This window comes from Sus scrofa, chromosome 18 (assembly GCF_054392235.1).
Source record: "Sus scrofa isolate SSC_HxYL_T2T_F1_AM1 chromosome 18, Sscrofa_HxYL_maternal_Yorkshire_Landrace_v2.0, whole genome shotgun sequence".
Taxonomy (NCBI): domain Eukaryota; kingdom Metazoa; phylum Chordata; class Mammalia; order Artiodactyla; family Suidae; genus Sus; species Sus scrofa.
Genome location: NC_139400.1, coordinates 22,938,880 through 22,966,872, shown reverse-complemented (window position 1 = coordinate 22,966,872; position 27,993 = coordinate 22,938,880). Strand labels below are relative to the sequence as shown.

The window sequence follows — 27,993 nt, the reverse complement described above, 5'->3', positions numbered from 1 at the left end:
CCACCAGGCGGTCCCAGGGTTCATGAGCAGAGCCTTCTGCCTCACAGCTGTGGGGAAGGCTGACTGAAGTGGACCAGAGATCCTCATTTTCTTCAAGGAAATCAGGCTGAGGCAGGTAAGGAAGCCTTGTAACATCCCACCCCCCAGGACTGCATTTTTTCTGGGTGCAGATCTGCTTCCCAGTGGGCCGCATCCGGGGAGGCAGATGTGTTTGGTGGTGGTTGATGCGGGTGAAGGGTGATGAGATGAAAGGCCGGGCAGGTAAGTGTCTGGACCTCTGGGTGTCCTCCCTGTGCAAAGGTAAGGCCTCCAAGACAGAGGTGCACAGACACCTGAATGCCCTCTGCTCCCACAGGGTCTCAGCACTGCTGAGCTAGTGATGGGAGGCAAGGATCAGGGCCAGTGAAGAGAAACCAGGGAGAGAGGAAGAGGGGAAAAAAGCAGCTTCTCAGGGACTCTCTGTGACCCTGAGAAAAAGCTGCCTGACAGCCAGAAGGGACAGAGCCTCAACCCAGGCAGAATTTTGTCTTAAAAGGAGTAAGTCACATTTACCTTGAAAAGAAGGAGAATTTGCTCCTACTGGGTGCTTTCCATGTGGCAGTTTCTTTCTACATAGCACACTGTTTAATTTAATGTTCTACCAAAGTCAGAAGTTGAACCTATTTGTCTGCTTTGGGTAGAACTCACAGTCACTGTGAAGCACATCCTGGATCAGAATCCAATCCCAGTGCCACCAGGCACAGGCTGCCGCGTCCAGGTGGTGTGACCTCTGGTTCACCCCTGCCCCAGAGTGCAGTAGCTTTTGCCCCAGGTCAGGGAACAACAAGGGACATCTGGCAAGGCTGCTGCTTCCTAGCCAAACTGAAGGTGTGGGATCGCAACTGTCATGCAACATTCAGGGGTGCAGGAATTCAAGCAAAAAATACCTAAGGACATGAGTCTATATTTGGGGGAAAATGAATTTTTTCCCTAAGGTGGAAGAATACTTGCTCTTGTCTCAAAGTGAGACTGTTTCCCTTTTCTTCTTGCTATTTTGATCCCACCTTTTATTTATTTATATTTTTGGCCCGTGCCATGGGGAAATTCCCCCGCCAGGGATCCAACCTGAGCCACGGCAGTGACAACACCAGATCCTTAACCTACTGAGCCACCAGAAAACTCCTGATCCCACCTTTTAAAGGCCTCTTCCGTGCAACCCTTCTTAGCCCCCCCCCCCCCCCGCATTTCTTCTTCCCCAGTTTAAAACATCATTCCCCGGCCCCTCCTTTTATGCGCTTCTCTATTTCCTCACATCTTTCCCCCTGAGACAGGGAGCCTGTGCCCTGGACCCTTTATTGAACGTGTCTTCTCTGAGCCTCAGGATAACCCTGTAAGGCAGGTGTCAGAGCCCCGTGTGAGGGGTGAGGACCCTGGGGCTCCACGTCGGGTCACTGGACCCAGTCGGAGGCCGTCCATTTAGTGTTCGTGGGCACATACAGGCTGTGCGGGGCATCTGAGGTGACAGAGTCCCTGCCCCACTCAGCCTCCACTTGGAAAGGAGCCCCTGGGCAAGGTGAGAAGGTCAGCGCTGCCCCTCCTCCCCTCCTTTCTGTGTTGCCTTCAGACAACAAGTTACACTGTTTCTTCCACTGCCCAGTCCTCATTGGTCCGTCACCGCGCGCTCCCATTGGCTGTGGGCCCCGGGGACATGCCGCGATTGGTCCCCAGGGCCCACTGGGAAGCTGCTGGGTCTGTCTGGCCGGGGCAGAGCCCCGGTCCCCACTCTGCTGGCGTGAGAGAGGCGGGTGACTGCTGTCAGGACTTCTGGTGTCCCTCACGTCCAGGGAGTGGGACGTCGAGTGGCCAGTGCCCGTCTCCCTCAGAGGGTGAGAGCCGACTGGACGCTGAGGAGACTGTGCCCGCTCACTTCGAGAAAGCTGTCCTTGGCCTTGTGGGTGTTTATGTACAGGCGAATTGAGTCAGGCCTGTGGATCCAAACAGGTGGCCATTTAGGTCTGGGTCTAAACTTGAACATGAGCGTGTGTACATGTCATTGTGATGCCCTACATATTTTCAAGAATAAATTTCGGATTTTTTTTTTAAATCATGATCTGATAAGCATAGGGAAGGAACTAAAAGGAAGCAGCTGGTGGACTGCAAGACATTATCCAGTGTCTTATATGCGTTTGCTTAGGGTCTGCTAATGAGACTGGATCACACTCTAATGTTTTATGGACTGATGCTTGAAAATGATTGCAGGTTACTCTGAACCTCAGAGATGGTGAGGTCATATTTTTTAAAGTCTAGCCTATGAAGTTTTTTTGTTTTTGTTTTTGCTTTTTAAAAAAACTTCACCTCTAAGCGAGCATTAAGTTGTGTTTTAATAGGAAGTCTTTGGTAATGAAAATATGTTTTGCTTTATATATGAGAAGTTATTTTAAAAATATGGCATGACAGGAGTTCCCATCATGGTGCAGTGGTTAACGAATCCGACTAGGAACCATGAGGTTGCGGGTTCGGTCCCTGCCCTTGCTCAGTGGGTTAACGATGCAGCATTGCCGTGAGCTGTGGTGTAGGTTGCAGATGCAGCTTGGATCTTGCGTTGCTGTGGCTCTGGCGTAGGCCGGCGGCTACAACTCCAATTAGACCCCTAGCCTGGGAACCTCCATATGCCGCTGGAGCAGCCCAAGAAATGGCAAAAAGACCAAAAAAAATATATATATATATATATATATATGGCATGACAGCACGAACCTTCACAAAATGTCTTTGCAGAAGAATGCATCAATGAAGCTGTCTTCTAAGTTTGTGAGATCGAAGGTTAAATAATGAACAGTATTGAACACAGTAAAAAGTTTTGTAAAAAGAAATCAGAGCTATGGACATTCTGAAATGTCTAATATTATTTTTGGCCTCAGTTTCCTGCAGAATGAATAGGCTCTGAGCAAAGAGCCCAGTAAACATTTGTTTATTGAGCGGCAGTCCCCACACTGTTGTGTGCACCTCCCTCTATTTCTGTTGGAAAGCGAGCAGCTTATGCCACTTGCCCATGTTCCAGATAGTCCCAGAATCATGACAATAACCTCACAGAGGTGGCAAGTTTAAACTATAAAGACATTTCCACCTCTTTATACAGATGAAGAAATTAAGATTTCAGGCTTCTTGGCTCATAAAAACTCACATCACTGGTTAACACAGAGCTAGAGTTACAACCCAGATCTTGAGCCCATCTGTAATCCATTCTGCCTTTCCCCCACACCAGTTCATCTCATTGGCCGGGTATCATCTCTGCCTACATTTCAGCATCATCCCACCCACTGTGGATTCACAGGACTAGATTCTTTCCAGCATACTGAGCACCCCCGCCCCCCAGTTCTCACACATTTCAGATGCCCAGACATTCACACTCACCCTCCAAACATGCATGGTTTCCTGAGCCAGAATAGGATACCTGGCCTGGGTTCTTGCCCCTGTAAAACCCCTCCCAACCAGTCTTACATAGCAATTGGCCAGCAACACCTTCAAAGGTGCTTTTTTTTTCCCCTGCCCCCACAGCCTGAGGAAGTTCCCAGGCCAGGGATTGAACCTGAGCCACAGCAGCAACCCAAGCCACTGCAGTGACAATGCTGGATCCTTAACCTGATGCACCACAGGGGAACTCCTCAAAGGCTTTTAAAGCTTCTCAGATATGTGCTTCTCACGGTGAATCTTGTAAATAACTAAATTCATGAGATTGTAAATGCTTATGATCCAGAGAGGTCTTTTGGGTCAGGGTTGAACTTGCTATTATTCCCTGCCTGCAAGGTGTTCTCTGAATGCTATTCCATCTTACGCCTTACTGATGCACCCAGAAAGAAGGGACATTCTGGTGCTGGATGCATGGATCCTGATGAAGGATCTTACTGATCTGTTGACAAAACAAGTTTGAAATGAGAAATCAGTGTGGACTGGGGCTAAGAAACTTCTCAGAGAAACTGGGACTTAAACTGGCACTTGAAGGAAGAGCTGAATCTAGGTGGGTAGAAACTGAGGGCAGGGGGATATTGTAAGTGGGAGGAAAGAAAAATGGGCCATAGAATAGAAGTTGGCAGGCAGGCTAGAAAAGGTTCTCTTGTTGGTAGTCAGAAAAGGGAGAAATGGGAGATTTTGAGTGGTCAATCCTATTAAAATGCAGATTTCCAGGCCTTGGGGATGGAGTCTCAGACCATACTCTCTATACTGCTCTAATACCTTAATACTGCTGGGAACACTTTCCTTCACACACTTTGTATCTGTGTAGCACCTTTACGAGAAAAAGTTTGTTTTTGTTCTGTTTTTAAATCAAAGATCATGTTTTGATCCTATTTTTACAGTTAGTTGCCCCATTGCTAGCAAAAGAGCCAAGCTTGTAATAAGGTGGAGGAGGGGCCTGCCTTCCCCTCCCCAACCCGAAAACAAGCCTTCTGTGGTCCTGGTCCTGGGCGAGCCACCCCTTCATACAGATCACAGGTGTAGATGGGACAAATCCAACCATATTATTGGAACAAATGGCTCTGTCTGAAAAATACCCACCTAAGCTCCTGCTGGGTCCACAGCGCAAGTCAATAAAGATAAATTGGAAAGAATGGTGTTTGGGGATCAGAGCAAACCATCCCTAGTGGAGAGCAGGAGGCAGCATTTAGGACTGAGATATTTAAAATTGTGTACAGTCTAATCAAGGCCTAATCTTCATCAGAAACTTGGCTGGATTCTCCCCTTTGAGCAGAGTGGAAGGATCATCCCCTATCTCTCCCCCTTCAGTTCCTGACCTGGGGCGCCTGCGGCAGGTGGGGTCAGATGGAGGCCACCGCTCCCCAGGACAGCTGGGCAGATGCTCTGGCACCATCCCCACCCCTAGAGGCAGGCAGAGAAGGCTGCTCCCCGAGGCAGCAAGTGCTGGGAGGGTCTGCCCTCTACGGGAGAGGCCGAGGGCTGCCCTCTTAGCCAATGCCTGCAGCACACCCATCCAGGTATTTCCAGAGGAGTGTGTTTGGACAGAGGCTCAGGAGGAAACCCAAATTATTCAGCATTGGCACTGGGAGAGCTCCAGACTCTCCACAAGTCCAAAGGCCTTCAGTGTTAGCATTCCTAGACCACTAGAGAATTCGAGATCCTGCGAGGATCCTGGTATCTCTACCTCCATTTGTCGACCTAAATTCCCTGGTGTCCAGGCAAATGCATTTCTCTTTAATTTTCACAGATAAAGAAGACCTTGTTCTTAGGTTCAAAAAGTTCCCATTTCCCCCTAGGCAGTTCAAAACCGCCACTGTTTCACTTTGCTTCCTATTAAAGATGTGCTGGTGTCTGGAAACTGGAGACTATCAAAGTGTGGCCTCCAGTGTAACCTAGCTCTCGGGCTGGAGGGGCCTCTGTCCTGCCCATGGGGATGGCCTAAACTCAGGAATGAATATTCAGGAGCTCAGAGGGACCAGCCAGGCGACTGCAATGGCCCCAACTCCCCATCATCCCGCCACTGCTCTGAGAGGGAAACCCAGGGAAAGCCGACGCCCTGGGGAGACCACACTGGTGACAGGAGATTTGCCGTCTGACCTAAAAGATGTTTTAAAATCCCATGTTGCCTGACCGGGTTCACAGTCTCCGGGGCCAGTGCCCCCTGGAACTTAGTGGGAAAGCTTTCTTCCATCCGCACCCCCGACAGCCCCTCACAGAGGAGACTCTTCTCCCAGCTGAGTGCTTTGAGAGGGCGGCTGAGTGCCCCAGCGGTGGCTCAACCAGAAAGCATCAGAATCACCTGGGAAGCATGTCACACACGCAGGCACCTGGGCCACCCCCAGGAGATGTAGAGCCCGTGTTTTCAAGGCGGGGCCTGGGCATGTGTATTTTCATCAGCACCCCCCCTCCCCGCCCTGGGTGGGGAAGGGCAGGGGCTGACACTCATCAAAACCGGCCCAGGTCATGCCTTGTCACTGTGCAGAGAGCTCCCACCCTATTTCACTCAAACCCAGCGCTGAGCAGAGGGGACACAGAGGTGATGAGAGTGCAGCTCCTGCCCCATTCAAAGAGCTGGCAGAGCCATCCATGGCTTAGCTTCTTATTAAAGCCATTATGTCATCAGCCCTAGAACCATCTCTCCTAGAGAAGGGCTCCTGGTTTGTAAAATCAAAGGTGATCCGAGAACGACACGACCATCTTCAGAACCCCCTGGAAGTCGGAGCAGGCAAACCAGCTTCTACTGCTCTGCCGTCACGGGACTTTTTGCTTTCACACAGAGAAAAGTGCTTTCTCTTCTTTTTGAAACATAATATATATGCAGAAAAGTTCACCAGTCTAAAGAATACATCTTGATGGATTTTTTTCATATGTTATATACACCTGCGTAACCACTGCCCAGCTCAAAGAGGGGGGTGTTCTCAGGCTAGGACAGACCGCAAAGGGTGGGACACACAGCTGTTTAGCCTCTAACAGACTGTGAACAATGAGATACCAGGGTATGGCTTGCTCTGCTTGGCCGCCACTGTCAATTAACAAGTACCTGGTGAGTACCCGCAAGCTTCTGGAAACTTCCTGGTGTAAAGCCAAAGTGCTCTTCAATAATAAGTCAACACCTTGTGTTTTTAGAAGTCAAGCTTCAACGAAAGGTTTTGTATCATCTGTTATTTGTTGTGTATCTACTATTGATTATACTCATTGGTTTGAGACCCTTTACCTGAGAGCCACGCCTCCTTTCTTTCTGCTTCAATCTGCCTTCCTTTCTCTCTAATGTGTCTTTATTACCTAGGGCCAAACAAAGCCCTGTGCATTGCAGCTGATCATGGCAACCTCTGGAGAAGGCAGCAACCCCAGCGGCAGAGCGATGCCCCGGCCCCTGGCACAGCTGAAGGTGCTTGAGCCTCGGGTGGCCCGCAGACGCCTGTCCCAGGCCCGCCACCGAGCCACCCTGGCAGGGCTCTTCAGCAACCTCAGGAAAGCCGTTTACTTTCACTCTGACCTCACAGCCTCAAAGGTATGGGGACCTGAGGGCAGGGAGGAAAAGCTCCCACACACGGAGGGACTGAGGAGCCAAGGTGGGGACACCTCAGGCACTCTGTGGGTACAGCGAGAGAGCTGGGCCGTACCTGCCTGCTGCAGACAAGCCTGGCATCAGAAGGGAAATGACGGGCCCCAGAGGCCTGGTCAGCCAGCAACCCCGATGCCCATCCCTCTCAGGGCAGTGGTGAGTCTCCAGCAACTGCCCAAACACTGCAACCCCACCCCAAGCACACATACGTGCAAGCACACACACACACACACGTGCACACATACAATGCCTGTATGCAACCGTCAGGTTTCATGCACCACCCAGGTCCCTCTCTAAGCAACAGGGCTCTCGAGGTAAGCCCTCCTCTGCCGGGGAAGCATCTAGGAGGTCTCCAATCCCTTTACCCTCTTTTAACAGAGGAGGAACCAGAGTGGAGACAGAACCCGTCAGCCCTTGGTGGCAGGACCAGGAGAGGCCCTGTTCTGGGCTCCACACCTGGCTCTCTTTCCACTGTCCACCTCTCTGGACAAGCTCATCGCCCTTTGACTGTTTCCAGACAACGGGTTTCCCTCTGGACTGGTGCTTGCAGCAGAGCTGCACTAACACAGAGGGACTAAGTGACCGGCCGGAGCATCCTGCTTCCTGCTTCCGGAGTTGGCACAGACCCTGGCGGAGGGCAGGCACACAGAAGAGCCCCTCAGTGGACACGGGGCCTCTGTGGAAATTAGAGGAAGGCACCCCGAGCACCCTTGTGCACCCTGGTGGAGCACAGGAAGGCTTCAGGTGGGACTGAAAGAATCTCAGCAGAGGTCTCACTGGCTCCTCGAAAAGCATATGGGGGTCAGAGGCGGGGGGCGGCTCCTCGTCTCTGCGGAGCCCGGCTCGGGGGCCCGGGACGCGGGGTGGGGGTGGGAAAGGACAGCCCACATCTGGGCCACCTGGCAAAGCGCTGCTCTGTGTCCCCTGGGTGACAAGCTTGCAGGGGTGCATGAAAACCCCAAAGCCTCTGTCATTGGCCAGTGAAGAAGGGCGCACAGACTGGCAGCATGCCTACTCAGGGCTGGCAGGAATGGAAGTAAATCTAGAAGAATACCCCTTATACCCCCTAAAACTGGCACCTCATGACGGGGTGGTTGAGAGCCCGGCTGTTCACGGGCCCGGATCCACGTGGGACAGGGTAGCTGTTAAGTTTCCGTTAACACATCTGTTAAACAGCGACCACAGCCACGGCTTCCTCAGAGGCCGGCTGTGGCGTCTCACGAGAGAACAGCATGAAAAAGGTAGCGTGGTCTTGTGTGGTTGAGAATGTGGTATCATTTTCCTACATGTCGCCTCGCTGACGCCTCACAGTTCTATTCCCACCTTCCTCAATTGACAGAGGAGGCAACTGAGGCCCCACGAAGTGAGGCCATTTGCCTGGGATGCCTGTGTCTGCAGAGCGCTGTGCTTTTAGTTCCCTTAAGCCTCCTTCTTATGCACCAGCCAGGGCGGCGCGAGTCTAGAACAGCAGCACCTGGGCTGGGGGCCCCTAGCCACTCTGGCGTCCTCTCCCACCGCCACCCCTTCGCCTTTCCACAGCTCCTGAGCGAGGCCCACGTCCTCCAGCCTTTTATATCTCGGCTCAGGAGGTCGGCTCTGCCTTCAATGTCTGTGCACACCCCCGGGCTCAGCGTGGCTCATGCTGCTCTGCTTGGTGCCCTGCTCCATCAAGCCCCGCAGTGGGACAGGCCCTCCTCCCCCGCCTGCGTTCCCACAGCCCTTTGCGGCGCTTCCTGAACCCTAGCCTGGGCTAGGAGTAGTCTTTCCATGCTCATCCTCCCTCTAGAGTGTCAGCGGCCTGAAAGCAGGGCTGTCTTGTTTACTCTGTGTTCCCAGGGCTAAGCACATGCTTTGCCCTTATACATCCATGCCTGATGAAGGGGTGTGACTCCTGGCAGGCATGGGGGTGGGGGCTGCAAAATAAGCAATATTTAATGTTTCTCATTTTTGAATAATCTTACAACTCCCCTTTTGACCTTAGTAATACTGCACACAGTAGGGAAGGAAAAAAGAAAGGAAGGGAGGGAGGGAGGGAGAAAGGGTGGAAATGCTTGAGATTCTAGTCTTGCAGAACAGGAAATTCAGAGTTCAAGTTGACAGAGCATTTGATAGGTTTTTAGATCAACTAGAGTGTATGCATTTGGCAAAGAAAAAATATTAGAATTGAACATTTAATATTAACCAGCCAGTTGCACATTATAACAACTGAGAATTTAACTTGAAGCCTGGCCGGAGCTCCTATTCATCAGCCTGCCTCTGCCATCACGGTCTGTCCCAACCTCAAGGAGTGTGAATTGTAGTCTGTAGCCCTAGCTGTTTGCTGAGCACAACTTGTTTCCAAATACTTCGGTGTTTCTGTGAGAGCCATTTCCAGAATACGAGGAAACTTCATAGCGTCTGTGCCTCAGGACAAACTGCCTACCTTTCCTATCAACAATGTCAAGGACTGTGACTTTGCACCTGAGGGAGGGTGGCCTCGGACCCAGAAAGGGGCTCCTATGTCCACAAAACCACCTCTGCAGTGGGAGGCCAGCCTTTCAGCCTTGTCTGTTTCTGTCCTCAGTGGCAGGTCTTGAATAGGGCGAAGGCTCACATTCAGGAACTAGAACAAACCCTGGATAATCTGCTGAAGCTGAAAGGTAAGGGGGAGGGCTGGTTGGTTGGTTTTTCTACTGAAAACAGAGAGATCGGGTTAAGCCAACTGAAAATATATGTATTAAGAGCCTACTGTGTACCTGCGCCTGGGCCAGGGGAACAGTGAGATCCATGCCTCTGTCCTCAGGGAGCTTAGGGTCTGGCAGGACAGACAGACATCTGTCTGGGTGCTTTTGAAGGGTACCTGACCTCCTCTTGAGAAGCCAGCAAAGTGGACTGAGGCTTGTCTAATCGAAGCAAAGGGCAAGGGTTTTCTTGTGGCCCAGAGGGTTAAGGATCTGGCAGGGCCACTTCAGTGGCTTGGGTCACTGCTGCAGCCAGGGTTTGACCTTTGGCCTGAGAACTTCCACATGCCATAGGCGTGGCAAAAGAAAAAAAAAAAAAAGGCAAAAGGCAGAAGCTGTCTCCCTTCCTTGACACTCAGTCTGGGAGCCATAGCTTGCTTGCAATTTGGGGGGCGGGGAGGGGGGCGCTGTCTTTTTAGGGCTGCACCTGTGGCATATGGAGGCTCCCAGGCTAGGGGTCAAATTGGAGCTATAGCTACTGGCCTGCGCCACAGCCACAGCAATGCCGGCCTATGCCAGAGCCACAGCAACGCGGGATCCTAGCCACGTCTGCAACCTACATCACAGCTCACGGCAACGCTGGGTCCTTAACCCACTGAGCGAGGCCAGGGATAAAACCTGCATCCTCATAGACACTAGTTAGATTCATTTCTGCTGAGCCATGACAGGAACTCCGGAATTTGGGTTTAGTAAGCTAGTGGAAGCTGAATTCTGAAAGGGGTACTTTCCATGTCTTGACAGAAAAGGGCCAGTTCAAGAAGCTCATCCCCTGCTCTAGTGCTTTTCCCCCACATCTAAAAGGAGAGGTGAAATTCGGCTCTTGACTCTCTAACATGGAACCTGGGCAGTCTCAGCGACCACCCATGGTCCACTCAGGCCACGAAAGGCAGCAGACTTGACAAAGTCCTGACTTTATCTTATGTGACCTGTACCTTCAACTCCCCAATAGAATCCTTCAACCTGGAAGATGGGAATGCAAACAGCTTAGAGGAGGCCAAGAGAGAATATGCCAGCATGTACTCCAGAAACCCCAGGTGAGACCCCCAAGTTCCAGGAGACCCAGCCTGCTGCTCTCCTACTGTTCTGCCATAGCTCAGCAGCCCCTTTCCTCTCCAGGAGGCAGGACACAGGAAGAGGGGCTGCTTAGCTATTGAGAAGTCTTGCGCTGATGAGATTTCTCTTTTATTCTAATAACATGTACTGCATTTTTCCCAATTATAAAAATAATCCTGCTTATTAATAGACAATGTCAAAAAGACAGAAAAGCCCAAGAAAGAAAATAAAAGTACACATTATCTCACCAAAGAAAATCAATAATTTTAAAGACTATCCTAGGTTTTAAAATTTGTGTATTATTTTATAGAAAAATGAGATAATAGTTTTCATATTGTAGTAAGCTTTTCTTTTTTTCTTTTTCTTCTTCTTCTTTTTTTTTTTTCCCCTTTGGTCTTTTTAGGGCTGCACCAATGGCATATGGAGTTTCCCAGGCTAGGAGTCAAATCAGAGCTACAGCTGCTGGCCTACACCACAGCCACAGCCACACCAGATCTGAGCCACATCTGCGACCTACACCACAGCTCACAGCAACGCCAGAGCCTCGACCCACTGAGCGAGGCCAGGGATCAAACCCGCACATTCATGGATATTAATCGGGTTCATTAACCACTGAGCCATGGCAGGAACTCCCTGTAGTATAGCTTTTGAAAAAACTCAACTAATGGCATTTTTGAAGGATATATATATGAAAACAAGGAAAATTCAGATAGCCACCTTCTGTCCTAGCTTCATAGGAACCTAAGAAAAGCCAAATCGGGCTTGAGAGAGGAGAGGGAAAAACAGGCCACTGGATGTCACAGGTGCTGAAGGGGCACTTTGTTTAGAATGTCACACTCAGACTTTGAAAGAGAGACTGATGTGAGTGATGTCCTTCTCCTCCTCTGGGGATCCTCACGTGGGACACTTCACTCTCACACTTGCTGGTGTGTACTCTGTAACTGCAGTATTTGCCATGTCCTCAAAGGATGGCCCAGGCCCTGCGCCTTCTCATCTTGCACAACCGCTTCGAGAGTGGCTTGGGCTTTGGGGACAACGGCTGGGCCCTCATCACCTCTGGTGGCTCCAGGGCACGTCCAGCACAGTGGATGCGCAGGCTGACCTTCTGAGGAGGCAAGGGAGTACATGTATGAACAGTTTCACTCCTTCTGAAAAGGGGACTGGAAACCGCTTGCTCTTAGAACTTCCCAAGAGCCCACCAAGGTGAACTGAGGTTGTTTCCTATCGTTTTGGGTGGAGTTACTGATGACTTTTCTTCTCTGTGCTTTTCTGTATTTTCCAATTTTTTTTTTAAGCAATGAATGTGTATTATATTCTACAGGAAATAATAAAAGGAAAATGATAAAATATTAAATTAAATAAAATGCACGTTGTAAAATAATGTGAGGATATAAAGAATGTTAAGAAGGACACAGCCACCTGTAAGCACACTGCACTGTTTCAGTCATGCGAGGGCAGAGGCAAGTGTGGTGTGTGTGTGTGCAGAGTGTATGTGGCAGGGTGTTTGTGGCTGCATTTTACAAATCACACTGGTCCCACCTTGAAATCAGCCTGGGAGGTGACCTCAGTAAGACAGGTGTTAGCTCCTGATCCCACCCCGTTTATTACATAAGCCATTCTCTCCTTCCCGATTTAACATTCCAACACTCCCACATACTACAATCTTATCAATACTTGTATCACTTGTCTACATGGGAATGGCTAAATTTCTCTTAAAATCGTATTAACTAGAGAGGATTTTTTTCACTAGAATTATTATAAACCTACAATAATTAAAACTGTGGTACCAGCAGAGGAAAAGATGAATTACATTTTATAATTAATATATTCTAATTAATTTAATTATGAGTGAGCTCAAATGCCTTTGTTCAGGATCATCTGTATTTCCCTTCCCAGGAGTTTTGTTTTTGTTTTTTTTTTTTTAACCTATTCTTTGCTCATTTTCCTGTTGGGTTGGTGGTTTTTCCTTTTTAGAGGTAGGAACGCTTTATGTATCATGAGAAATTAGCTCTCCTTTTAGTATCTGGATCCCAAACAATTGTTCCTTGGTTGGTTGTTTTGCTATTTTGTTTTCGATGTTTCTATTTTTTTCTTTTTTTTTTTTGTCTTTTTGCTATTTTTCGTTTCAACCGTGCAAACAGGAAAGACTTCCTCTATTCAGATTAGAAGAATGAGAGAGAGAGAAGGAGAGAGAGCGAGACAGAGAGCGAGACAGAGAGCGAGAGAGGCTGAGAGTCCTCCTGTTTTCTTTTGTGCACTTGCTTTTTAACCTCAGTGTGATAGCTTTTGGATTTCTCCTATCCGTATGAAGAGATTCTGGGTACAAGTCTTGGTTTTCAAATTGTTTCATGTTGTATTATTCTCTTAACACTGTCTTCTAAAGAGCAGAATTTAAACTTTTGATTAAGTCCAACGTACTCATTTTTTTTTATATACTGAGTTTTTCATTTAAACCTTAGTATTTAACCTAAGTTTTTCATGGTTTTTGGTGCTACTGTAAATGATACTTTTTAAAATTTCAATTTTCAATTGCTCATTGCTAGCATATGAAAATACTATTGTTTCTGCATATTGACCTTGTATTCTGCAACCTTGCTCCCTCCTTTGTTCTTTGGGATTTTTGACATAATCACCTTGTCTTCAAGTAAAGAGAGTTTTATTTCTTCCTTTCCAATCTGTATACCTTTTATTTCTTTTATTCACCTTACTAGACTGGCTAGAATCTCCAGCATGATTTTGAATAGAAGTGGTAAGACAGCCTTGTCTAGCTCCTGATCTTAGCAGAGAAACAGCCTTTTACTGTTAAGTATGAGGTTAGTGGTGGGGTTTTTTAAGATGCCCTTTATCAGATTGAGGAAATTCCCTTCTATTCCTAGTTCGCTGAGAGTTTTTATCATGAATGGATGTTGAATTTTGCCAAGTGCTTTTCTGCACATATGCAGATGATCATATTTTTTTTTCTTTAATCTGCTGATATGGTGAGTTACACTGATTGATTTTCAAAGTTTGAACCGGCCATCTTACATTCCCAGGCTAAGCCCCACTTGGTCATAGTGTGTGTGTGTGTGTGTGTGTGTGTGTGTGCGTGTATTATATATATATACATATATATACATACATACATAGAGTGTTAAGACTTTCAATGCTGACGTTCATGAGGCACATGAGTCTATACTTTTCTTGTTTCTATTTCCTCCCCAGTCTGGTATCAAATAAAATTTATAGGAAAGGCTCTGACACCTGGTGCCCAATTGAGGCAGTTGGGAAGGACCCTGACGAGGAAGAAGAGGACGAGGAAGAAGAAGAGGAGGACGAGGAGGAGGAAGAGGAGGAAGAGGAGAAAAAAGTGGAGCTCCTACACTCCCCGGTCACCTTGTTGCCAGACCTCATGGAATTTGAACGGTGGGAAGAGCAGGGCTCCTGTGGAGGGAGGCGCTCGGCTGGGGCCTGCTGCCCATCTGTGCACCCTCGGACCAGGCCCCAGTTATGGAAGCTCTAGGATTTCCGCATAGAAGGGGCCTGGGGATGGGGTTGGCAGAGGGGCCAGGAAACAGTCTTGAAGCCACGTTTGCGTAGCGTGTATACTGTGTTTACTAAGACTTGATTTGGGGAGACTCTGGGGGGCTGATGGTGGGGATTATACAACTAAAGTTCATTCCCCCGCCTGCTACACACACACACACACACACACACACACACACACACACACACACACACACACACACACACACACACACACACAGGACAGATCAGCTTTCAGCAGCATCACTGATCTTGGAGTAAGAAAGGCTGTGGATGGCTGGCTCAGGAGCCCCCTGCCACTCACTCACCCGCTTTCATAGACCTGAGACCCTCGGCATCTATGTGGGCTCCTCCTCGTGTCCGCCTGAGAGAAGGAGGCTCTCTTAACAGCTTCCAAGTTAAAGCGAGGTCACGTCACGTCTGCACATCCATGGGCTCTGAGTTTGAAGCAGTTTTCCCCCAGGGAGAGAGCTGAGCCTGCCCCATCTCATCCTCTCTTCTGTGGGGCAGAGAGCTTCCCAGGGCGCGCTGGGAGGACTCAGGCAGGGATCCCGAAGCACAAAGCTCCTTCGTCCACGGCCTCTGCTCTCCAAGGGGCAGGGAGGGCGGACACTAGGGAGGACCTCGGGCGGCAGGCTTCAGGTCTGGGCGTCGTGCCCTTTCTGTTGCAGGTACCTCAACTTCTACAAGCAGACGATGGACCTTCTGATCGGGAACGGGATCGTCTCCTCGCAGGAGGTGACGCTCCCCATCGTGTCTGCAGCCATCTCCCACCTGTGGCAGACCCTCTCTGAGGAGAGGAAGGCCAGCCTCTTGCAGGCTTGGGTGCAGAAGCACAGTGGCCTCCCAGGCCTCGCGGAGGCCTGTCCGGAGCCGGCCGGTGCCGAGGGCAGCGTCAAGGACAGCGGAGTCGACAGCCAGGGGGCCAGCTGCTCACTGGTATCCACCCCCGAGGAGGTGAGCGCACCAGGGTCGGGTGGAGGGTGGGCAGGAAAGACGCCCTCACCTTTGCCCAGAGACGCCAGGGTGCTGCTGGGGTCACTTAGCAACTTGGAGGTGCTGCTGGGACTCTGACGCACGCGGTAAGTTATATCCACGACGTCATATCCGCAACCACAGAACAATGCTTATCTTTCTCCTGTCGGTTTCCTGGCCTTTCCATGGGGATTATACAAGAGATGGCTTAAAAGGCCGAATCCACTAAGGTTCTTTGGGCTTCAGGTTACTCGCCCATTAAGCCAAGAGGAAAGGGCCGGCGCACACCCCGGGCGGGCCCGCAGCGGGGGCGCCTCGGCTCAGTCTCTGCAGAAGTCACGGAGGACTCGGTTCCTCCCTTCTTCAAGCTTTACCCGTCTTCAGGTAGACGTCTCGCCTTTTCTTCTCTCTCCTCTTCCTCCATCCCGTGTAGCAATCGAGCTGGTACTCCTCATCCTTCACATCCCGTAGAAGAAGGACTCCCGGAGGCTCGTTCCTAAGGGGCAGGGAAGAACTTTCCCAGAAATGGCCTCTGTATTTTTTCTGCCCCCCAATTGGCCAGAATTGGCCAGATTGCCAAATGACTGAGCCAATGAGGCATCGAGATAGAATACCGTTTGGACCAATCAGAACCAAGTTCTGAGAGCAGGGCGGTTCCCACACCAAAGACTGTCGCGGAACTTCTTGCGCGCGCACGTGCAAACCCTCCACTATGAATGTGCTTCTCAGCATTCCAGTGGTAAAAGCGGCCGTGCGCGGCCAAGCAGAGCATTGTGGGCTATTAGCGGTACTTCAGTCCTCGGATCAAAGTGGGCTTCTCGACTGCTGTTCCATAATTAGGACAGCCTCAAAAACTAATGCTGCTACCTGGGGCTAAATCTGCTCTCCCATTTCTAGCAGGAGTGGGCAGTTCTTCACTCTCCACACCTGTGCGGTGCTTTGAAGGACATTTCATGGCTTCCATCCCCTGCTTTGCTCTGACTTTCCAAACACCCCTCAGCAGGCGGTTCCTTTGAGGAGTCCAAGGTCTCTGTGGTGAATCTCAGACCCAGAGAACCTCCAAGTGCCTCTGATGGTGGGGGGAAAGCCCTGGATGCCCCATTCTCTGAGAGGTTTCCCAACCACAAGGACACAGGTCTGGAGAACTGCAGTCACCTCGGCCAGTCCCTCTGGTGAGTGGGGGGGACTTGTTCAGGACATCTAGTTCCTGCTTCAAGGATTGCATCCTTCACCACAGATTTTTTTTCGAATCTCTGTCCTTTGGTCACCTGTTTATGGTCAGCCCTCTATGATCTCCCCTGATGCTTCTCAAGTGGAGTTTGGTTCAAAGGGAGGTGCCTGACTAGGACCGCAGTCCCACTGAAACCAGTCCCCAAGGGGGTGGCTCAGAGTCTGCACTTTTAGCAAGCACCCCAGATGAATGATGCATGTGGATGTTACTGGTGGGAACTACTAGGGCAGAAATGCCACAGTTAATCTGCTACCGCCTATGTCCCCTCCCCAACCCCGCTCATCATTCCACTGGATTCTGGCTTCTGATCTGATTGTCCACTGACGTTGGGTAACCTTGAGAGGACATGAGCTCTCCTTCATAATGGCCAAAGCAGGGCCAGAAGACCGGCAGCAAAAGCCCTCAACTCAGGGCAAGCATCAGCCAGTCTAGATGTCTCTGTAGCCCCAAAGTGCCTGGCCCTGGGTTCCCACAACAAAAAAGGCAAAAGAAAAACATATGTTAAGTGCATGAGAATTCTGTCAAACTGTAAAGTGCATGCATGCATGTGTGTGCATGTGAGTGTGTTTGCACGCGTTTACAGCACAAACCATTCCTCGAGAGCTGAACCAAAGAGAAAACCCTAGAATCTAATGTCCCCTAATCACGGAAGCAGCAGGCCTGGCCTTTTTCTGGAAGGGCTAAGGGCTTATGTTCATGTTCTTCTGGCGCTGAGGGAAGCTAGCAGCAAAGACCCTCAGTCATGCCTAGACCAGAGCAGGGCTTTGCCGGCAGCATTGTCTCCAGGCTTGGGCCAACCTAGGGCTGGCTGACAAGGTGAGCAGGACAGAGGAACATTATACCAGGGTAGGGACACAGCCACAGTCACTCCTGCTGTGGCTTCTAAATTAGTTGTAGGGAAACCTCTGTGGCTCCTGGTCCCCCTGAGAGTTTCCCTGTGGAGCAGCTGTGTTTGAGGCCAACCCCTGGTCAGGTGGCCGGTCCCTTTCACTTCTGAGAGGCGCAGCCCCAGAAGCATGCTGGGCGCCGCAGAAGGACCACAGAGCCTGGCCATGCTCCTCCCAGGGGCTGGCTTGTGAGAGGGTTGCACAGATGAGGACAGCGGTGGGCTGCGATTCTGCGATTCTGGTGGGCTGCGTGAGGGTTCCTGCCTCAGGCCTGCCAGGGAGGAACTCAGAGCGAAAGGGCTTCTGGGCCGATGGACATGAGTGCCCAGGCCTTTCAGCGGCCCCTTTCCAGATCCTGTTTGAGGAGACCAAAGGAATATGAAAAAGAAGGACACCAGACAGTGTCCAGAAAACCAAGAGAGGGGCTCTCCACATGCCCAGAGTCCCGGGGGAAGGAAATTGGAAAAAGACATAAAGCATAGACACAAGACCCCTGGGCAAAGGGCAGTGTGTTCCAGGTAAGCGGAGAGGAGACCTTGGGGAACCTGCCAGAGCCTGCCAACCAGGATCAGAGAACTCCCTGCTCTCCCCTCATAAATGGGGCACCAGGACTTCCTGTCATGGCTCAGTGGTAATGAACCCAACTAGCATCCATGAGGATGCAGGTTCAATCCTTGGTTCAGTGGGTTAAGGATCTGGCTTTGCCATGAACTGCAGTATAGGTTGCAGATGTGGCTTGGATCCTGTGTTGCTGTGGCTGTAGCTCCGATTCAACTCCTAGCCTGGGAACGTTAGGATGTAGCCCTAAAAAGAAAAAAAACGGGGCACCAGACAAAGTAAAGCACACCTAGTTGAAATTTTAACCGAAGACTGTCCTGTGCATTGCTTGGGACATTTGTATGCGAAAAAAGTTATTCATTCTTTATCTAAAATTCAAATTTAAGCATCCTGTATTTTTACTTACTAAATCCTACAATCCTGACTGTATATCATGTTCCTGTGGAATATTTAACATTCTTCAACAATTTTTTAAAAAGTAGGACTGAAAACCAAATAGAAAGTTTCCACAATTGGAAATATATGCTATATCTATATCTATAAACTATATCTATATCTATCTATGCTCAGGGAGGTGACCAGAGAAAACAGATCAATATATCCACAAAGGACATCTCTGGGTGGGATTATTTCTCAATGATCTTCATTTTATCTGTTTCTGGAGTTCTCTTATGGCGCAGTGGGTTAAGGATCCAGCATTGTCACTGCAGTGGCTTCGGTCACTGCTGTGGCGCGGATTTGATTCCCTGGCCCAGGACCTTCCATATGCTGCCAGCGTGGCCAAAACCAGAATGAATGACGGAGGATAATGTGAGAAAAAGAATGTATATATGTTGTGTGATGGGGTCACCTTGCTGTACAGTAGAAAATTAACAGAACACTGTAAGCCAGCTATAATGGAAAAAATAAAAATCATTTAAAACAAAAAATAAAATTAAAAATTAAAAAAACCAAACCCCCAAATTTATCTATTTTCCAAAATGAATGTGTGTTTTTTACAAAGTATTTTAAAGATAACACTTTATCATAGATAAACAGCTAGCATGTTTGAGCTATTATTATATACCAGGTTCATCCAAAATATTTAATTTTTGTGACATCCCTACGGATAGGTACTGTTGTGATTCCCTTTGTAGGAGGATTCCGGAAGTTAAGTCACAGCTCGGGGAGTGGAGGGGCTGGAAGTCGGCGCTCCTGTAGCCTCACCCCAGACCTCCCTTTAACCTATGCATTCAGCTGCCCTGGCATGAAACGGCTAGACTGTGGATGCTGGGCTCAGACAGCCTCTGCCCGTCCGGAGGTGTGGAAGAGCCCTTTCCAGTGGAAACTGAGGCTCCACTCTGGCTGTTGCCTCTCACCCCTAAGCTCCCGCTTTCTCTAGAAAGAGGAGTCCACGGGCCCCATTGCTCAGCTGTCTCTGGGGTTGGCAGTCTTTTCACATTTACCCCTGGGAAGGTCACCAAACAGAGACCCTGGTTTGGGTCTCAGCTTTAACAGGGATCCCCTTGGGGGATGAAGGAAGGAGAGTCTGTTTCTCCCCCTGCAGCCCAGAGCAAGTGTCACACTAGTTATTTCTGACACATGAAGTTCTGTGCTTCCTTTCAGATCCTTTTTGAAGATGCCTTTGATGTGGCAAGTTTCCTGGACAAAAGTGAGGCTCCAAGTACATCTAGCCCCAGGTGAGGAAGCGGGTGTGAGTGTGTGTGCGTGTGTGTGTGTGTGTGTGTGTGTGTGCTGATGTGTTTAGGAGCCTCTGCCATGCAGCCCCCCAGAGAGGTGTATAATTTGGTGGAAGTTCTTGGAGATTGACTTTGTTCTGCAGTTCAAAGTGGAGTGGTCCTGGGATTGTGCCATTGCCCTGGGGAGGATATTGTGTGGGGTTTCTTCAGAGCAGAAAATTCTTCCATCACGGCCCAGCGCTGAGACACACCAGGTGATCCAGGTTGTTTGTGCTGCACTGCTGCCCGGGGTGGGTGGCTGTCGGCAGGTTACAGCGGTTGATCTTGTCCAAGAGGTGGGTGAGGGGCTCGGGGGCCAGAGAGCCTGAGCCTGGGGCAGTCACTGCACAAGGGGAAGCCACTTTTCAGGGTGCCAATGGGAAGGATGTGAAAGGAAGGGAGGGAGGGGCTGGCTGACACCCCACCCCCACCCCCGCAGTGAGAAGAGCATCCGGGGAGGTTTGAAAACAAGGAGCAGCTTGACTAAACCTGTACCACAGATGTTTACTCGGAAACAGCTAGTTTAGGACTGAAATTCCCTTGCGACTTTTGAAAAGCTGTGGTCTTGTGGCCTAAAGGCACAGGCCCTTCAGATACCTGTGCTCACGTCATGGCTAAAAACAAGCCTGGGGAGTTTCATTTGTAACAAACCCCACTGGGATCCATAAGGACTCAGGCTGAATCCCCAGCCTCGCTCAGTAGGTTAAGGATCTGGCGTTGCCCTGAGCTGTGGTGTAGGTCACAGACGCGGCTCAGATCCCAGTTGCTGTGGCTGTGGTGTAGGCCAGCAGCTGCAGCTCCAATTAGATCCCTAGCCTGGGAACCTCCATATGCCGCGGGTGTGGCCCTAAAAAAAAAAAGAAGTCAGGGACATTTAGTTTTTCTGGCTTGGGAGTGAGGGTGACATTCCTGTCCTCACGATCCCAAAGATCCCCTCCACTCTGGCCCAGGGCTTCGGCTACATATCAGACGTCAGCATTTGCTCCTCCGCCCACCTGCTCCCCATCCCCCCACTGTCCAGACAGACTTGTCCGAAATCGCCAAGCCATTTTCCGTGGTGACTCAAGCTCTTCCTGCACTGTGTGGAGCCTGATTTTGCTGAGACGGGCTGGAGACAGACATTCCTATTTCCCAGCTGGGCTCAGGCTGTGAAGGCCACTTGGCTGAAAAGTGGCTCAAGTGTACTCTCTAAACAATTTCAGAACTCCTCACTCACTCTGCTGATGGAACAAAAAAATAACCTCTTGAAAATGTGGCGGGGGGGGGGGTTGTTTGTTTTTCCTACTTTCCTTAGAAAAGGCTGGCGTTGCTGCCAAGGGTTCCCACGATGTGCCTGCTCCCATTCCAGCAGGAAGCGAGGTCAGAGCACCAGCTGTCTCGGCCCGACTCATGGCCCCACTGGTGGGTCTCTCCCCTTGTCCGGGGACGTGAGAAAGGAATCCGCAGAGCAGCCTTCCCTGTGGGCCAGAGCCTGAGCGGCGGCACCTCAGGGGATTGAACTTGACAGTGCCCTGTGCTCCCTGAGCTGCCTGTGCAGCCGCCAGAGGGAGCAGAACCACAGCGTTGCTGTATAAGGCTGTACACTCCTTGTTGCGTGGGCCACGGCTCAGAGCATGTGATCTAGGGCACAGGAGCCAACCTTCCTATAGTCTTGCTTTCCCAGCACGTTCCAGACATGACGCTGGAGCTGGGGCCATGCAAACCTTCCTCGACGGGCTCTGGGCCATCGGAGGGTTCAGCTGCTTGTTTCAAGGTGCTCGGCTCACACTAGAATCCAGACAGTTTAGAGGGTGTGAGCAGAGGGAAAAGGTTAGGATTCTAAATGTTTGCTCTTTCTTCCTCCTTTCTGCTGTCAGTTCCGTGCTGGCCATCTGCAACCCAGAAAAGCCCGAGGAGAAGTTTCAGCTCTACATGCAGATCATCGATTTTTTTAAAGGCCTTTGCTGTGTTAACACTCAGTTCAAACAGGTAGGACAGAGCAGAGTGTCATGAGGCCTCCGCTCACCTCCCCTCGGGTGGCAGGAAGGGCTCACACCACGGGGACATTCTTCCTCGGGTGGTCGACTTCAGCCTCATGCATCCTGTGGAAAGGAAGATTTCTGGGGAAGCAGAGGGATGCTCTGCAGGGCAGACCTGGGCCTCGATGCAGGGACCAGACCTCAGGGGCCCGGCCCTTCACAGGCCTTCCTAAATGTTGCTGGGTGCCTCCCTGATGCCCAAGAGGCCGAACTGTTATCTCCTCCTGAGCCCCCAGGATCATACCTGCTGTCAGCTTTTGAAGGATGTTAATTTCTGCTTCCAAAAAGCCGTCTGTGCAGCGCATAATGACATGTATTGTGGGGGCTCTGGGTTAGAAGGTCCACTCCTGGAAGCTTTCATGTAGGGAGGAGGTTATGCCTGAGCCACCGAGGGGTCAGGATCTTTCAGATTCATAGCCATGGATTTTCCAATTTTTTTTGGGGGGGTGCCCACACTTGCAGCATATGGAGGTTCTCAGGCTAGGGGTCCAATCGGAGCTGTAGCCGCTGGCCTACTCCACAGCCACAGCAACACCAGATCCAAGTCGCAACTGCAACCTAAAACACAGCTCATGGCAACGCCGGATCCTTAACCCACTGAGCGGGGCCAAGGATCAAACCTGTAACCGCACAGTTCCTAATCAGATTCATTTCCTCTGAGCCATGACGAGAACTCCCGATTTTTCACTAATTTAGCAAAAGTACAGCTATTTATTTAGAAAGGCAAGTGATAGAAATGAAAACGCCTAAAAATAATTAGGATAGCTTTTCTGTTTTCTTTTTTGGGGGGGGCCATGCCCAAGGCATATGGAAGTTCCTAGACCAGGGATCCCACCTGTGCCAAAGAAGCGATCCCACCCACAGCAATGACAATGCCGGATCCTTAACCCACTGTGCCACCAGGGAACTTCTAGGACAGCTTTTCAATGTGGTGCTCTTCCTGCTAACCCTCCCTTCGCCTCTGCCGAGAGCACTTTGACTCTCCACTTGGGGCCAAGGGTTCTTCCCTGTGGTTCACTCTCCGCCTCCCACCAACCCTCGGCTGCCAGCTCTGATCACTGTGCCCCTTCCTCCTGACACAGTGAGGTCAGTTCGCTTTACCAAGCCTCTGAGAATAGATCGATGAGACAATCTTTGCTTCTCCCTGCTTCCTTGCTCTACACATGGCAGGAAAGGAAATCCAGGCAGGACTAGAGCACCCACATAAAGCAGAGGTGCTCAAGCTTGAATCGCCTTGGGAGCTCATAGGAAATGCAGATTCCTGATGCCCCACACTCAAGATTCCCTGAAATGTTGTGAGATGTGGCCCTGGGAGTCTGGGGTTTGTTCGGTTTTGTTTTTGTTTTTTTGCTTTTTAGGACCACATGTGCGGCACATGGAAGTTCCCAGGCTAGGGATCAAATCGGAGCTGTAGCTGCCAGCCTACACCACAGCCACAGCAATGCAGGATCTGAGTGGCATCTGTGACCTACACCACAGCTCACTGCAACACCAGATCCTTAACCCACTGAGTGAGGCCAGGGATCGAACCCGTGTCCTCATGGATACTAGTCGGGCTGTGCCACAGTGGGAATTCCCGGGAATCTATTTTGAACAAGCCATCCAAGGGTATCCTGGTGCAGGAGGCCTCAGGCTTTGGTAGGTGGTGGTGTAAAAGGCATCTGTATTCCCATCCCAGTTCGAGTCCCGTCACCTTCCTGGGAGGTGGTTCGAGGAAACTTAATTAGCACCTGTCCGGGTTTCTGAGGACCGCTGTAACAAATTACCGCAAGCCTGGTGTCTTCAAACAACCAAAATTTATTCTCTCATCGTTCTGAAGGCCTCGAGGCAGATTAAGGTATTGGCAGGGCTGTGTTCTCCGTGAAAGCTCGAGGGAAGAATTCTTCCTTGCCTTTTCTTAGCATCTGGTGGCCCCCAGCCACCCTGGGCACCCCCTGGCTTGTAGCTGTATCACTGCAGTCGCTGCCTGTCTTTGTGTGGCCCTCTTCTGTGTGTTTCTCTGTCCCTCTCATAAGGACACCAGGTCTTTGGATTGAGGGCGCACCCTAAATCCAGGATGATTTCAGCTTGACATCCTTAACTCATCCCCTCTGCAAAGACTATTTCCAGGTGGACATGAATGGGGGGGTGCTACTCGACACACTGCAGCCCCAATTCCAGCACACACCTCTCATAGGCTAGCGCTCGCACACATCTGCAGCTTAAAAATGCCTCATCACCGTTTTCGGGGCTTAAGGAAGTAAAATCCTGTGAGTGACATTCCGGCGATCTGTGTGACAGAGATTGTGGGGCTCCCTCCCAGGTCGCCCGGCCCCCAGGCACCCCCTGTGCCCTGACTTCCCCTTTCCTCAGTCTTTGCTGTCGTCCTCACCCTGGGCTAGGGGCTGGGGTGATTTTCCTCGGACCAGCTCTCCCTGCTTTTGGGCTCCGTGCGCCCCGCCCCACCTGCAGAGCACGGCTGGCGAGGCCTGTTCTCCAGAGCTGGCAACGCTTCATTCCGGCCATCACCCTGGGGACCGGCTCCCACACTCGTGAGGTGGCTGGCTGGGGTGAGGGTGCTTCCCAGGGCCCGAGGAGATCAACCCCTAACCAGCAGGACTCAAGATGGGGGGGTGGGGCGAGGCAGGAAGAGCACTAACCGGGGAATGTGCTTTGAGGGGAGGAGGTCATGGGGGGTCAGAGGAGGCAGCTGGGGTCATGGTTAAGGGAACCAGAGACCCTTGCTAAATAAAACAGCGCTGTTTCTTGGAGACATTGTCTCCTAACAGCTAATAGCTAACCCCTGAACACGGGCTTAAAGTTCGAACGTTACCGAAAGGTCTCTCTGCTGCTGGTGTCCCTGGGTTCCCAGCGCACTCCCTTCCCCTACGGCAACTGCCATGACCCGTTTCTCGTACAGCCGTCGGAGATACTCTCTGGGTCTTCCTATGACTTTTCAAACACAATTGGGAGCCTGTCAGACACACTGCTCTGCCCCTTGCCCCTCTCAGTGTATCCCGCAAATAGAGAGCCAACTTGTTCCCTTTCTTTGGAACAGCTGCATGGTATCCCTGCAGCGGGTGCATCATGGTGCAATGTACCGTTCTCTGTGGCCGGGCACTTGGATAAAGCTTTACGATTTCCTGGTTCTCTCTTATGGGATCCCAGAAATCCCCAGGGGCGGGAAGAAGCCAGCTCTGCTGTATCCAGGAGAAGCCTTTCCGGAAATCACAAAGCAGGGAGTGGAGCGAAATGCAAATGGACACCCCCCCACACACACACACTGCCTGTAACTTCCTGGCTGGAGAAGTTACAGCTGAAGAGATTTCGGGGAGCAGTCGGGGGTGGGGGTGGGGGGTCCACACCTGAGATGTCGGGGCCTTCTCATCTGCCTGAGGCCAGGAGCCCTTCATTAAAAATCAAATCCTGGAGTTCCCATTGTGGTGCAGTAGAAACGAATCCAACTAGGAACCATGAGGTTGCAGGTTCGATCTCTGACCTCGCTCAGTGGGTTAAGGATCCGGCGTTGCCATGAGCTGTGGTGCAGGTCAGCAGCTGTAGCTCCGATTCGACCCCTAGCCTGGGAAACTCCATATGCCGCGGGTGTGGCCCTTAAAGGACAAAAACAAAACAAAAAAACCCAAATCCTCTTCTACCTGTGTTTTGCAGGAACCAGACCTTCCCGTTGATGATGAGATGATAATGTTGAGGTGCATGGAGACATTTGACGACGAAGATCTGTAGTGCAGAAGGGCTGGGAGCCCGAGGGGGAGGAGGAGGGCAGGCAGTCTCCAGGTTTGAATGCTGCCAGCCAAGGCTGCCCCTGCCCAGCCTTGTAGGATGTTTTGGAGTGGGCTGTTCCAAAAGCATTTTGATGGTCGTAGCTTCTGATTATTATAAAGTGTTTAAGAGGAGTGTGGCCCCGTGTCTGTTGGTCTTTCAGAGTCGTTAGGTGTAAGGTTGCTGGCCTGCTGCAGGGCACCTGTGCTACGGGGTACCAGATGCACCTGAGGTCCTGGCCACAGCCTTTCAAGAGGACAGGCAGGTTCTGCCCCTGGAAGTGCCATGACACCGGGTACTTTCAGCACACCTGGATTCAGGGCATTGTTTGGAATGGGTTCTAGAGAGTGCTGGAGCCCAGGGACAGTGCTAATCTCAACCTGTGCTACAGGACATCAAAGTAGAGTCAGCTACATCTGCTTCTTCTGGTCATAAAGACTCCTGAATGGAGGCCCAGCCAAGCCCTACAGTGTTCTGAGCACTTTCTGGTGAGGCTCCTGGGTAGGGTGCATAAATGCCCCTCAGCCTGTACGCTGGGCGTGATGGTTAATTTTATGTGTCAACTCGCCTAGGCCATAGTACTCAGATATTTGGTCAAACATTATTCTAACTGTTTCAGTGAAGGTATTTTTTTTTAGAGGAGATGAACATTTAAATCAGAAGATTTTGAGAAAAGCAGATTACCGTCCATAATATGGGTGGGCCTCATCCAATCAGTTGAAGGACTTCATAGACCAAAAGTTTGACGGGTCCCAGGAAGAGGGAATTTTACCAGCGACTGCCTTTAGACTCCAGCCGCAACTCTTCTCAGCCTGCTGGCCTATCCTGCAGACTTTGGACTTGCCAACGTCTAGAATCACATGAGCCCATTCCTTAAATCAATCTCTCCCCCAGTCTCTGCACATATGTGTGTGTGTGCATATGTGTGTGTGAGTGTATGTATATATGTGTTTATATATGTATGTGTACACACACACACACATATATCCTATTGGCTCTGTTTCTCTGGAGAATTCTGCATAATCCACTGAGCATGCAGAGAAAAGAGATTCCCCTGGCTCTTCAGTTTACAAATAATAACAACAGTGGTTCCCCTCTACTTAAGGCCTCTCAAATGCTTTGTTTCATGTCCTCTCAAGAATTTGACATGCAGGTTAAGTCCTAGGATCCAAACCCAGTCCTGTCTGACTCCTCTGCCCCAGCTCTAGCTGATCTCAAGGACTGCCACTGGGGTTATGCAGGGACGGTGGCTTTGCTGGCTCTTCAGGGTTCGAAGATGGTTGGCTTGGGGGGAGGGATGGGGGGCTGGAGAGGAGGGGCCAGCAGGGCCTCCAGACTCTTTGAGGGAGAACTGTGTCCTTCACCTTTCAGCAAGCAGCTCCATCTCTGTCCCCTGCCCCACCCAAAGCCTCTTCCTCGCAGTGCATCAAAATACTGCCAGGAGCATATGGACGAAAGGCTTCTGGAGACAGGAGGGCGGCACGGTGGAAGGATGCGGCCTGGGGCCGGACGTCGGTGGCTAAGTGACCAGGTCAAAGCACACTCGCCTGGCGTGGTCTTCGTCTAACACTTATCCGGCTGCCCCCATGTGCCAGGGCGGGTGCCACCCAGACCTGAGCGGGAGATCAGCACGTCCGCGCTGGGATGGAGAGGCCAGCGGGCCGTGCGGAAGGAGCGCCCTCACATCGCGGTTTCTGCGGCGCCCTTCGGCCGCTCGGCTGAGGAGTCCCGGGAGCAGAGCGTGAGCTGGCTCACTCCCACCTCGCCTTGCCCCCCGCATTCCGGCCTGGGCCAGAAGGGGAGGCCCCGGGTGCAGGCGGATGTGCAGAACCTGGTGCCAATCCCACAGGGGAGGCCGTAGATCTCCGAGGCCCTCGCAGTCTCCTCGGATTCCTCCTGGATGTGATTCCATGCCAGGAGGCCTCTCTCCTCCAGGCTTCCTAATAGGAGACAGCCAGCGAGCAGCGGTCAAGCCCAGGCCCGGAGAGAGCCTCTGGCGCCCCCTTCAGGCACTCACGAGGTCTCGTCTCAGTGCTCTGCACCTGCCCGCTGCCCTTTTCCTCCGGCTTCTCTTCCTACTCCTGCCCCTCGCCCACCCCAAGAACCAGCTCGGCACGACTCGGCTCATCATCAGGCATCCCCTAAGCTCCAGGGTACAGCCCTCTATGAACCACGATCCTTTCCACATCTTCAGGGCAGGCTTTTTTTGTGTTGCAGTGCAGTATCTCCGAAATGCAGGTGCACTGGACATTTGGTGGAGAGAAGAAATGTGGAAAGTGGAACACCATGAAGCAGGTGTTGTCACAGAGGTCCTTTCAAGGGGCTTTGGCGGGGAGGATCAAGGAGCGAGCTCCAAAAGCCATCAGTGAAGAAGGCAGCTCTGCGCCCTTCACCAGCCACATGGTCTGAGCTCACGGACTTGGTTGGCTCATCATCACACTTAATGTCCTGTATTGCAATGGTCTGTTTTCATGCCTTTCGTCCCAGTTAGTCTGCGAGTTTCTAGAAGGCAGGGGGCCTGTCTTGCTGCTCTTTGT

General features: G+C 51.0%; 2 protein-coding genes and 2 long non-coding RNA genes across 8 annotated transcripts in view; 1 reads left to right on the top strand and 3 right to left on the bottom strand.

The window, feature by feature from the left end:
* Positions 1-2: 2 nt before the first annotated feature.
* Positions 3-25,595, top strand: STRA8 (stimulated by retinoic acid 8). The gene is given in 9 exon segments (NM_001285970.1): positions 3-115; positions 6,737-6,961; positions 9,579-9,654; positions 10,685-10,769; positions 13,990-14,190; positions 14,982-15,267; positions 19,567-19,640; positions 21,536-21,647; positions 25,346-25,595. Coding segments are annotated over 8 exon segments (1,101 nt in total). The 5' UTR covers positions 3-115; positions 6,737-6,769; the 3' UTR covers positions 25,421-25,595.
* Positions 14,356-18,895, bottom strand: LOC146394929 (uncharacterized). Its single transcript, XR_014833746.1, has 2 exons — positions 14,498-18,895; positions 14,356-14,452 (listed from the first exon to the last, which is right to left on the bottom strand). It is a non-coding gene; the product is annotated as an uncharacterized LOC146394929 (long non-coding RNA).
* On the bottom strand, positions 18,965-22,129 carry LOC106506768 (uncharacterized). The gene is given in 2 exon segments (NR_201395.1): positions 18,965-21,760; positions 21,942-22,129. It is a non-coding gene; the product is annotated as an uncharacterized LOC106506768 (long non-coding RNA).
* The window catches only part of LOC100525318 (solute carrier family 23 member 1), a 50,472-nt gene continuing 45,953 nt past the window's right edge, over positions 23,475-27,993 (bottom strand). For all 5 annotated transcript variants that reach the window (XR_014833740.1, XR_014833742.1, XM_021078775.2 and 2 more), the window contains one exon: positions 23,475-27,396. Coding sequence is in view for 3 of the 5 variants with exons in the window: in XM_021078775.2 (XP_020934434.2) it covers positions 27,137-27,396 (260 nt within the window). In the remaining 2 variants the exon portion in view is untranslated. The remainder of the gene's footprint in view (positions 27,397-27,993) is intronic.